General features: G+C 41.4%; 1 protein-coding gene across 3 annotated transcripts in view; it reads left to right on the top strand.

Annotated features, from left to right (window-relative positions):
• Window positions 1–12,978, top strand: part of abr (ABR activator of RhoGEF and GTPase) — a 119,201-nt gene that overhangs the window by 58,096 nt on the left and 48,127 nt on the right. For all 3 annotated transcript variants that reach the window (XM_085288598.1, XM_085288600.1, XM_085288599.1), the window contains exons 5-9: window positions 5,095–5,202; window positions 6,438–6,498; window positions 10,865–10,917; window positions 11,556–11,696; window positions 12,000–12,121. In XM_085288598.1, the coding sequence (XP_085144724.1) occupies window positions 5,095–5,202; window positions 6,438–6,498; window positions 10,865–10,917; window positions 11,556–11,696; window positions 12,000–12,121 (485 nt within the window). The remainder of the gene's footprint in view (window positions 1–5,094; window positions 5,203–6,437; window positions 6,499–10,864; window positions 10,918–11,555; window positions 11,697–11,999; window positions 12,122–12,978) is intronic.

Here is a 12,978-nt window from a genome sequence, read left to right on the forward strand (position 1 = left end):
GATCAGTCATTACGTATCAGCATCAGAGGTCAAGTTTTCTGAAAATCTATTGAAAACAAAGATGTGACATAAGGTTTTAAAAGTGGTACCATGGATGCAGCTGCTAAAAAGCTTGGTCAAGTTTGAATCCCGGTGACCTTAATCTTAATGTCAGAGGTCAACTTTTCAGAAAATCACCTAGGATTTTTAAATTTATACCATCGGTGCATCTACTAGAAAGAGGTTAATTCATTAAGATCCGATGTGTGATTTAAGAGTTCCTTTAACGTTCTTGATCAGTGTATATATATATGCGTTTATCACACTGTTGAATGTATGTGTTCACATACCAGCCCCTTTGGTTTCACACCACAGAAGTGAGAACGTCGTTTTCCTTATGTTTTCATGGTGTCATTTTGAGGAACCTGGTAAGGTCATTCTAATTAAAAACACAGCTCTTTAGGGAGTAGATCTCATTTTCAGTTTTGGTTTTCAGGTACTTTTTGATGTAAGCAACTGTTATTCACCATGACTTAGTCAGATGTGTGAAACTCAGCGTTTGTTTGTGATGAAGAAAATGTTAAATAGACTTTAAGAGTTTTTACTTCGCCCATGTATAGGACATTTTTAAAGCTTGGATATTAATAATAATATTTCATTAACAGCTTGATGTTTATCTTTATGATTAAAACATTTGATGAAGCACTTTAATAAGAGGAAATGATGAATATTCAGAGATGAAGTATGTTGGTGTTAGTGAAAGATTTAACAGGAGAGAAAATGAGCACAGTTTTGATACAGTTGTTTAAACTCCTATGAGTTTAAGTACTTCTATTCAACAGACCCCTCCTCACTGTGGACGGCCAGCGCTAAGCGGCACCTATTAGTGTAGTCATCAGCTCCCATCTGTGGTGTGTATTTGTGCGTACATGAATATGTCGTGTTTCAGCAAAACATTAGTCAGAGTGGCTGTGTGAGAGTGCAGATGGCAGTTTAATTAGCTGGTCTGCTCCCTGCTGCTCCTCGTCAGCAGTATGGGTGCCACTGGAGCAACAAGGACAGGCAGGGTTACAGAAAACAGGCCGAGACGGGGATAAAGACCTGCTTCAGGTCCAAGTTTGTTTTTCACTTTTCTCAGATGAGAGAAAGGCTTAGCTATAGCCTGTGTCTGCAAGGGATGCATTTGTCTGAGCGAATTATTATAGTCCTAGTCGCTCTAGAGGCACAAAGTAGGAGAGGTTCAATTTACTGTGGATGTGGTGCTGATAAAAACAGTACCACAACTCCATCTTTTACACAGTAGTCACTATTAACTATGTATAGTGCAGCCACATAATAATGTTTTTAATCATATATTTGCTGATGGATTTTAGTAGCTGGTTATTTTCACAGCAACTGAAGCTTACTCAAATTCAGCACAGGCATTAAATATTGCAGCCAGGCTCAGTTGTAATAGCTTTAGAGAATTTAAATTAAGCCTAATCGAAATTTGAGCAAACCTGAAAAAATACTAGCAAAGCTAGTTTCCCCATTATGTTGGGCGTTCACCCTCGTGTTTAACACCTCAGACAATATCAAAGATGTACCTGTCTAACATGGTTTCACCTGATGTTTTTAAAGTCCCAATTTGTAAAACCTCAAGTTAGTGTTTCTGCCATCACTTTCTTGGCTGCAAAAAAAACTGGGTGTAACAAAGTGCAAGTTTAACTCTGAAACCACATGCTAATGATGTGTGATTGATAACTCGTTAGCCAATGAGCGTGCGTTTTCATACCACAAGTATTCTTCTATTTTAAAACATGGTACGACCAAGATTTTCAATTCAGACTTGAGTTATTTATCATATTTATTACTTATAATATTACTTGATGGTGTATTTCTTTCTTTCAGCATGACTTAAAATGAGTGACTGAGTCCTTAAATTCACCAGAAAATTTACAGATATCAAGCCAGAAATTTCTATGGGACCAGAAATCTTTTTTTTTTTCTTCTTTCTTTTTTTCTTCTTCAACCATAGATATCACCATGCGATATCCTCAGATAGAAAACAAGTCTAAGATAATTTTGGATTTACTTAATTCTTCTGACCAGGAAGCTACATGCAAGTTTTATACTGCCTGTTGCTAGCATGCTAATTGAGAGTTATGAATGTAACTAAGGTTTTGTGAATTATGGATGAACGTCTCTTGAGGTCAGGAATAATAGAATAAAACTATGAAGGCAAACGTGGTAAACACTAGAACAGCTTTAGATCAGGCAGATAACCATTTTACCATTGTCAGTAGTAGACTTTAGCATGCTAACACTCTATCATCTTGTAGAGTTGTAGCATTAGCATACTATTAGCATTAAGTATACCTTCATAGGTTTTTTTTTTTCTTGTCCTTAGACTTATTTCGACATTATTATAATTTGTTTAGGAAAGAATAGTAAGAAGAGGGTAATACAGTGTTGGCTACCTTAAAGAAAGTAGACAAAACTTATACAAGTGCTAGATAATTAGAATTTTTTACATGAGGTTTGAATATGAGACAAACACTGATTTCTAGGGGAAAATGTCTATTCCCCAACTGGTTGTTAGTGCTTTGTGGAGGTTATTTGCTCTCCATGGGTGAAATCTGTTAGAAAGAAGATGCCGTACCAAAAACTTCCAAGTAATTGCTTTGGTTGTAAGCAGTTCCCTTTAGGTTTTCATGTCTGTCTGCAAATACTTGCTAACTTCTAGCCGAGCAGTAGTGAAATGTGAAGAAATGCCTCAGCACCGTAGCCAACATGTTTCAAAAGGTGCAACTTTTATTTTGGAGGAAAACTTTCTCCATCGTGGCTCAAGAGTTGGCAGTTCGTCTTGTAATCGAAAGGTTGCTGGTTCGAGCCCGGCTCGGACAGTGTCGGTCGTTGTGTCCTTGGGCAAGACACTTCACCTACCGCCTACTGGTGATGGCCAGAGGGGCTGATGGCGCGATATGGCAGCCTCGCTTCTGTCAGTCTGCCCTCAGGGCATCTGTGGCTACAACTGTACCTGCTTTCACCAGTGTGTGAATGTGAGAGTGAATGAATAGTGGAATTGTAAAGCGCTTTGAGGGTCTCGAAAAGCGCTCTATAAATGCAATCCATTATTATTATTATTATTATTATTATTACTTCCAGTTTGCAAAACTTTTCACAGTTTTATTGCAGCTCAGAGAGTAGCTGGACAGTGTTTGAGGACAAGGCCAATCAAACTATGAACCCAGTGACCAAAGCAGTCACTTTAATTAAGAAAAAGGTGGTCGACTGGGGGAGTCACTGGCTGGTTGGCTTTAGGACTTTAGACCAGTCATTTCCCCAGCGACTACATCGACCTCTAGCAAGTGCTCACAACTGGTTGGGGAATACCCATTTCTAGGCCTGTGTGGCTGGTGCCTTATTCACATGATTCTACAGTGTCACCACGATTGTCACAAAATGGCAGCCAACTTAATGCCATGTGGTTTGTGGTCACGTGTTAGCAAAACCTCAAAAGTGGTTGCACCATTTTAGTGTGAGTGTTGTGGCTGACTTGATGGTACTCTGCACACACCTGTGCACAACTGTCTGAAGAAGGAAGATTTTATCTTGGCGATAGAGGAAACTGTGGGCCACTGTAGAAAACGGAGGACGTTGCACATATTGATGGACAATCTAATTGTGGAGTTGGGATTTTTAAACATAAAGAAAAAAGGTCTGCAAGCAGTGTGCTCGTATTTGGCATTGTTTGGAAAAGAACAAGACATATTGTTTGGTTACTGATGTCATATAATATTAAAGTTTTCATTCACTACATATGGTTCTTTTGCTGCTGTTGATCTTTGTTGCTTATAGCTGATCACTTGGTGTGCTTTAAAAGAGTGGCGAGTGCTCTGAAAACATTCACTACAGTGTTTAGTTGAGGGTTCGTGTTGCTCTCAAAGCTGCATGCAATTTAAAAAAAAAAAGGCACCTCTAAGCTGGCAAACGTGTCCATGTGGGTTTAAATAGTCCGTAGGCTCTTCTACCAGCTGAAAAGTCTCTCTCCTGTGTTTCTTCATGTTCTACTTCCCACGTTCACTTTCAAACACGACCTGTTGTTTTCTGTCCTGCCACTTTGACCTGTGATTTTTGTTTTCTAAAGCGTGGGCGTTTTGTCTGGACTGTGACTGACACCGCTTTCATACTGAACTCATGAAATCTCATAACGTCATTCTGCTTGGTTTGTTCTTTCCAGCCAAGCTGCCAAATCTCCATCTTTGGAAATTCAGCTATGACACACCGTGGTTTCTCTTTTCCATCCACAGTTTTGGTTTGACATAAAATAGTCTCCAGTTATAAATAGACAATCCACGCGTGGTGACATTTGTTTCACTCATTTGTAGTCAGTGTCACACATTACGTGGTTTGACGGTTTTGTCACATCACATATTTGTGTCCTGATGTTTCCCTCCATCGATTGTTGCTATAACATGTTTCAAATGCCGCATGAGGCCGCACACTTCCCTCACGTCTTTGCTTTTGAGCCCAACTTTCTACTTCTCACTCCGAAGGGAAGAGGAAGGAGAGGAAATGAAAATAAGAGGACATGGAGTTTAAGGACAAAAGTCTTACTCATGCACTCTATTCAGCTGAATCCAATCTCATTGCTTTAATAGGATGCAGTCAGCTCTTCAGCCTAGGCATTCAAGCATAGCTGTAGCAGGATGCATATTCATGCACTGCTGGTCTGCAGCTTGTGTTACAATGCACATACAGTGCTGCAGAGAGAGGGGCTGTTAATGAAAGAGAAGAGGATAGAGAGGGAGAGGGACTCAATCAGGAGGGACTGCAAAGCGCTGCTAGTGAAGTGGCTTTATGGGAATGTGATCAGACTATATGTGTTGACTCAATGAATTTAAATTGAATTGGAAGTGATCATTTAAGGTGAATGCAAAGTAGGGCTTGCTGAATTTTATTTTAGTTGCCATCAGTGCAATGACATACTTGTGTTGACTTCCCGAGTCTCCGGAGTTCATTTAACAATTTGAATAAAATGAGAGAAGACTAAATGCCATCATCGTTGTCTTAGTTTGCCTCACACCTTCTCGTTGTTGTTTCCTGAACGTCTTTGCTTCTGCTTTCCTCCAGGCCAGCCAGCTGGGCGTGTACAAGGCCTTTGTGGACAACTACAAGGTGGCGCTGGAGACGGCAGAGAAATGCAGCCAAGCCAACAGCCAGTTCCAGAAGATATCTGAGGTGAGTTCAGCCTCCATGATTTTAAACAACGTGTAACAAGAGAACTTTTAAATAGCAAACATGTCATTTTGTTGCTATGTACTGCATTTTAACATCAGCATATCAAACTTGGCGCAGTAATAATACGGATCCATCAAACCTCCCCTTCACTGGTCTCAAGGGTCTTAAGCCATTATATGAATTCTCTTCAGTGAAGAGAACAGGAGAACAAATAGATGACGACACAAACCAGGCGAGTCGAAACGTCCTCTTTTTGGCAGGAAACAGCAGTGTTTATGGGAAATGTGGTCTTATTTTGAGGAACCGTTGTTGAAAACACAGTTAAGAGGTATTTGTGTTCAAATGTGCTTGGGACAGCACTTAGCCAGCAAGCGTATTAGGTAACAGAACGATGAGAGGTTACATTCACAGAAAAAACATCCAGGCTAGTCTGAGTTTACTGTACGGTACGACTACACGCACTTGAAGCGCAGAGAATATTTTGAGCGTTCAGAACAAAAGAGTATGTGTATTTGGGGATTGCTGGGAAGGTGTCAGTGATGTTAATTAGCTGAAAATGTTTGTGGCAGAAGTGACTGATAGTAACACAACCTCTCATGCCCCTTGTTTACATGCTAGCTTTTCACGCCTTAGGTCAACACAGGATATAGTTATAGATTGTTCCTTATTGTTAGGTGTGTTCAACAAAGATCGAGAGGCAAAGACATTACAGTAAAGGAAAGTGCTTACAGAATCTAACTATGATTATCCATCTTCATCATCCTTTAAGGAGCATGGGCATCTTTCATTTTTAAGCATCCAACTTTCCACTCCCTGTTATCTTATACACCAGCAAAGGGTACATCTTTCACCATCTTACGATGCTGTGACTGCAGCCATTCCCCAACTCTCTGTGAATGGTACTCATGGCCAATGATCAAATCTTTGATCAGTGGTCATTTGCCTATTAATGATCAAGAAACGGACCTTTTCAGTCATTATACAAATGTACCGTTCCTCCCGTCCAGATGAGTCAAATCAGCTTTTTGGGACCTGCCGCAGAGGTTTGTTGGTGGTATTATTTACTTAATGGGAAACTTGTGAAAGTTCCCGTGCCCATTCTTTTTCAGCTGTCTCAGTTGGATGCACTGATCCTGTACTTCCATTAGTTCAGCCTCAGCCAAGCAAGTGCAGCACAATCCTGTGAGTGTGCACAATTAATTAAATTGATTATTCCACTCTTTTATTTCTTTCAGAACCTCAAAGTAAAAGGTCCTAAAGACTCCAAAGTCTGTACAACAACTAGTTCAATGGAGGGTAAGTTGGTGTTTGCTTGTATCTCTATGCGTGCGTGCGTGCGTGCGTGCGTGTGCGTGTGTGTGTGTGTGTGTGTGTGTGTGTCTCTGTCTAGGCTGGATTGCTGTTTTAAGATTCCAGCCCTGCCTCTTCTTCTTGTGTATGCAGTGGTGAGCTCTGGGAGGCAAACTGGTGCATGTGTGAGTCTGCTCTCTCTCTCTCGCTCTCCCTCTCTCCCTCTCTCTCTCTGTGCCTGAGAAAGGAGGCAGTGAGCAGGAGTGTAGAGTGAGGAGAGGAGAAGAGGGATATGGAGGTGCTTCTGGTCCTCAGACTGTGTTGTAACTGCACATACGGTAACGACTGCATGTTATGAGCTTCCCGCTTTTTGACATCGGGTATCTGTTAGGACATCTACAGCTTTTACGGCGCTTATGATAGACTGTGTGGAGGCAGTTATTAATTAGCTGTCAGACTGACGTTTGGACTTTTGTGCTCATGCTTGCTGAGGAATTTTGCCTTTTCTGAACATTTGCATGCCTGTGATGAGCTTTTTGAGTGATGAGCCTCTGGAGTGTGGTGTTCACTCAGTCATATACGACTGTCTTTCGATCATATAGAACATACAATAGAGAGCATCTTCAAAATGTATCTGTCTGTTTACAAGCTGGGCACGTTTAGTCTGTATAAGGACTGCTGGCCCCAGGCTGCTCCTCGTACAGAATACTTATCTCAAGAGGATCGGAACGTGTGTGTGTGTGTGTGTGTGTGTGTGTGTGTGTGAGAGGTTGTCTGTCGCGGTACGTGCCTGTACTCTGCTGGCGCCTTGGTAACTTCGGCCGTTTTGGGGATTGCGTTCAGTTTGGTGGGTAGAGCTGTAGACGGTCATTAGCAGATAAGATGAGTAGACTGTGCGACTCTGTCGGGCTGAGAGTGGCTGGGTGAGTGTTCATTCTTCAGATTTCAGTGGCATGTACCTGTGAAGTGTCTGTTAATTTATGCATTGCAGATGAGGAATAATCAACCTGTCCCAGTTGTTTTATTCTTTCTTTTCTCATCTTTCTTGTTTTAGATGATTTTAAAATGATGTCTTTGGTTTGCTGTAGTTTCACATGGCTGCTATGTGTCATGAAACTAGTCTCATATGCCCTTAACAATCAGGGTGTGTCAATACCCAAGGCACTTCCTTTGATTGCTGTTTATATTACAGTACATTAATTACCTGGTGGGTCAGCCGAGGGGTTTCTCTATCTTAACTTTGCAACAAATGCCTCCTCTATCTACTCTCTTTGTTTCTTTTATTATTTTCCCCTTGTTTCTTTTCTCTGCTCAATCAGCTTTTTTTTTAACTTTCCAAAGTATTTAACAGGATCTCAGCTACAGTAAATGGCTGATAGGTTGATAGAAACACAAATACCTGCTCAAACAAGAATCTGATATATTTTAAATGTAAATGGGGACTCATGTCCTACACCATGACCATTTTCTCACTTTCTCTTAATCCTTCTTTATTTCCTTCTGTGTTATCAGTTCTGTCCTGTCCTTCTCACCCTCCTTCACAGGCTTATGGCTGGCATTGGTAGCTGAGAGTTTTGCCAAAATACTGAGGCCTGAAACCTGGCAGTCCTAACTGAGGACTAAAAGTCCTGTCAAACACTTCGCCCACATGGTCAAGCACCTCGTTAGCAAAGATTAACTATTTGTCCATCAGCCAAGTCATCAAGGCGACCTTGGAAAAACGACCAGTCAGGCACGCCTCACTGGGACAGGACATCGACTTCCAATAATCCCCCCCTCTCTATCTGATTCTCACTCTCTCTTTGTGTCTTCATCCTCCCTCGTCCTGACTTTTGACTAGACTTTTAACTCGTCCTTGTCTGTAAAATACATCCAAGTCAGATACTAACATGATGTGGAGTCAAAAAGTGATGATGCTTAATCCTGCGTTCGGAGAGAACTTGAGTAGATTTCTGTCTACATTAGCATTCAGGTGGCAATCCTTAATCTGTCTTTGTATTCAGGAGAGTATCTTCATTATTCAAATCTCTTGTATATAATTATTATGTTTGCATGGTTGAAAAACTAGAGGAAAACGAGACGAGAAAAAGAAAGAAGTAAAGTTTGAGATCTCTGAGCTTCCTTGATAGGTCCAAGACTATTAAGGATGAACCTATCTTACATAGTATTGCAAATAGACTTGACTTGACTCTAAAGCAGTAAAATGTGATCTTGAGTTTAAAACAGCCTCTGATTGAAACTTGTAATGTAAAAAAAATTCTGGTTGCATGCTTTGCCGATGGCTTTGATGACTTTTTATTTAACCCCAAAATAATCAAAATGTGTCTAATTTTTCATAGTTTCCTGATAAATGAGCATTAATCATTGATCAACTGTGATATTTAAATGCGCAGTACTGGTATATGACGAATACTGTACAGCCTGAATATTATTGGTTCAGACCGACTCGGATTGATTGCAACGTCTGTCCGTGTTTATAAATTAGATCACAGTTACCTGCAAACCTTTGCTAATCTGTGTGAAAGTGACTGCAGTCGAATTGCAACAATTGTTGGAGACAGGTTGCTTGCCACAATGTGACCTGTGCAGTCGCCCTGTGATCCAAGGAGTTTGACGGTGTCCCCTGTTTTAGCTCCAGCTATACTTTGCGTTTTGCGGTTATTCGGAACATGCTACACTGCATGTTAGCATGCTAGCATTAGCTTTTTGCTCAGATATCGTTTTGTCGTGCGACACAACATATGGCACAAAAAATACAGCAGCTTACTTACACAAACTGTACAAAACCTGGCACTTGTGCTTAAGTACTTATACTCAAGTCATCCTGAAGTCATCTAATCCTCCCTGCATTGAAATGAATACAGAACTGCCAACATACCGCACACACAGACACACACACAACAACTTAGATATTCACTGCCCTTGCAGTCAATACAGACTCTGTAGTAAATCCTCCTGGAGGTATCAGTATTGGTTCACTGATCCATGACCCTCAGTGGAGGCGGCATTAATGACCAAACGTTGGAGAAACTTCAAAGAGCAACTGCAAGTCCCTCTCAAAGTCCCTCTATACACTCCATGTGGGCCAGTGTATATTTTAAAAGCAGAGTTAATATGACGTGTTTCATCAGTAGATCTGATAATAGTCACTGTAGGTTTCTGCTCTTGTGCTAATTTCGTAAGTCGCAGGCAGAGGTGTGGCGGAAATACTAAACACTTAAAAGCATCCGAGTGACAGAACAACGCTGTACATATAAAGAGAGCGTTATTGAATGCTTTAAATAGATAAAGTTTAAAATTCAAATAGAAGTGTAGCTTTGGCTGTAGATCTCTCTGTGGGAGCAGAGCACAGTCAGTGTGGGGCAAGCTTGCCTGCATACAGAAGACACATCAGTCCTCTCTGTTTCACTGGGCCAGCTTTCCTTCTTCACTTTAGAAATAAGCTGCTTTAACTCTGTTTTCACTTGAATAAATGGAGGTTAGCATGATCAATAAGTGGAACTTTTTCAGATAATTTCACAATGTTTATGACCTTGTGGGAATTTTTCTTAATTGCATTCGCTCAGTTTCTAGATCATGAGCAGAGGGGTGTTACTGTGCTTTATCGAATGTGTAGTGTGATATTATATTTGCTATTATGAGACCTTGAGGTAATTTAGGCGTTTCCTTACATGACTTGTTTGCTTCTTCTCTGTCTCCTCTTAGAGGTTCTCATGTCTGCCATCTTTCCTCCTGCGTATCTCCTCACTGTGATTTGTTTTTCTTTTATTTCTCTCCATCCTTCACTCTGCCCTGTCTGTGGGAGTGTGTCACAGAGAGCTGTCATGTATGTCGGCTGCTGCTGTTCACACCACCTTAGCAGCAAAGCCTTCCCCAGGGAATCTAGCCAAGTGCGGTGATACAGGCTTAAACTCTGACTGAGGGGCACTGAGGGTGGCATGTTGGCAGGAGGCAGTCTTATTGCACTTTTTATAGATGCATCCGTCTGCATGTGTTGTTTGTGTTTGCTTTTATGTCCATGTCTGAATATGTACAGCTGTTAAACTGATGAACAACAGTAGCACAAACCTTTGCTGCCCCCATATTGAAATCAGTGTTTTACTTGACCCCCCCTACAAGGCTATTTATGATCAAGTGTTTTTCTTGCTTCAGCAGTGCTTCAGGCTGGAACCTCGTCGTCATTAGGCTTTAATGTTAACCTAAGAATCATCAGCAGTCAGACTGTAAGAGCAGCGTTTAGCTCAGAGTAACCAAAGTGGACATTTTTGTCCTCGTGCGAGCGGTGAAACTGTGACCTACTGTGTGTGTCTGCATGTATTGATTTGCCTGTAAGCAACACTGACTCAGAGCCCTCCTCTTCTCTCTCCCACAGCTCTCCTTTACAAGCCGATTGACCGTGTTACCAGAAGCACCCTGGTTCTTCATGTGAGTACACAGCTTGCACTTGCATGGCTTTCAAGGATCAGCTGAATCTAAAGCTGTTCTGGCAGAAATGTCTTACTTCTAGTGTTTTAGGGTGGAGAAAAGACTGAGAACTGTGTCAAGATAAAAAAACAAAAAATAATAATTGGAGCAGGTTGCAAACACATCCCTGAGATTAAAAAGACGTGCAAGAATTAAGCCTAAAGCCTGCTTTTTGATGTTTATCGCTGAGTCCTCTCAGTCCAAATCAGCCTACCTCCTTGGAAGAGAAATAATGGTGTAGAAAGTGCCAGCGAAGCAAAGCAGAGATCTCTGGATGTGTCCAGTGTGGTCGCTGTAGTGTAATGCATGATCAGGTTTGCATGAAAGCTGACAGTAAGATGCTCTGTGCATCCAGCATGAGCATGTGTGTCATGTTCTTGTCACGTATGCAAACAAACAGAAGAAAATTGGTTGATGTTAATCTGGGAGGAAAGAAAAAACCGAGACACAAGATTGTTTTAGTGTTTGTAAGGAGTCTGTGTTTGTGCAGCGCGATGACGTTTTCGAAGAGAAGATGAAACAAAATCTGAATCTCTCCTCACAAAGGTCAGTTGCTTTGTGGTAAATACATTTTTAGATGATTGAATGTACTTTCACAGGATTTGCTGAAACACACTCCAAAGGACCACCCGGACTTCCCCCTCCTGCAGGACGCTCTGCGGATTTCTCAGAACTTCCTCTCCTCCATCAATGAGGAGATTGACCCTCGCAGGACTGCTGTTACTACACCCAAGGGCGAGGTCTGTGTGTGTGTTCTTACAACACGCCTTGTCAAGTATAGAGAACTTATGTTCATATCTTTAGAACATTTGTCTTCACTTTTCCTCTCATATGAAATATTATTAGGTACTTTGAGAAAACTATAATAAATGGTTGCATTGCTTTAAAACTCCAAAAGGAACATTTAAGTTAAAAACAAAGACATGCACGTCTCTGTAAAGCAAACTGTAATATATATGTTAATTTAGTAAGTCAACTTATTAATCCACAATCTCAACGATGTTTCGATTCACAACAACAGTTAACACAGAGTTCTGTTACAGGCCCGTCAGCTGGTGAAGGATGGCTTCCTGGTGGAGGTGTCGGAAAGTTCCAGGAAGCTACGGCACGTCTTCCTCTTCACCGATCTGCTGCTCTGTGCCAAGATGAAAAAGACGGCTGTGGGGTGAGTCCACCTTCATCCTCTGACAGTGTGAAAAGCTGTGAGCGCGATTATCGTTAACGTCACCCCCCTATCCCCATTCCCATCTGAAAAATGCTAAAATGATGTGCGAAAGCCAGAAAGTGGAACGGGGACGGGGCGTGGATGGTGCGGCACAAGAGTCGCTTATTAATTTTTGGGGCAGAGAAAAATGCAGGGTGACACGGCTCTGTCACAGAGTTTTCTTTTGAAGCAGACTGTAGGTATATTCATTCGAGGCTTAAGGAGCTTTGGGCGGTGATGGCCTCTTTCTTTCATTTGCTCCCTGTCACAGCAACGTACTTTCATTAAATCTTCAAATGTGCACAGATGTAGTGAAGGGAAATAATTCAAAATCACCCAGCCACTGATCTAAAGTTCCAAAACTCTGAGCGAGTCAGCTCAACAACTTCTAAATGATGAGACTCAGTCTGGATAAAACGTGTGCTATTTCAAAAATTTCCATTGACGAGCACAAGCCTCTAAATGGAGGGCGTCAGCGATGTTTTTACATATACATTTCACGGTGTCACTTCACTCTGTCCACCTTGCACAGTTTAGGATGTTAAGCTACGTTAAATAAGCTACTGTTTTATAAATTGATAGAAATGCCAGTGTTAACATAAACATTTATCTGCTTCATAACAACGCATTTTATTATTTAGCTCAAGGCTCATGAAGCCTGTTGAACTGGGTTCTGCCTCTTTAAATATCCACGCTTTTTCGTCGTCTCTGTGTTTCTGCCCGTGTGTCGTGCAGTTTTCCTTCCACATCAGCTATCAAACCCGGCGTGCAACAGAAAGGATCACTTCGGAAAGACGCACTCCCTCTCTGATTCCAGC

Source organism: Mchenga conophoros, linkage group LG10, assembly GCF_057382185.1.
Source record: "Mchenga conophoros isolate Kocher_MC1m ecotype Shallow Benthic linkage group LG10, M_conophoros_male_GT1.1, whole genome shotgun sequence".
Taxonomy (NCBI): domain Eukaryota; kingdom Metazoa; phylum Chordata; class Actinopteri; order Cichliformes; family Cichlidae; genus Mchenga; species Mchenga conophoros.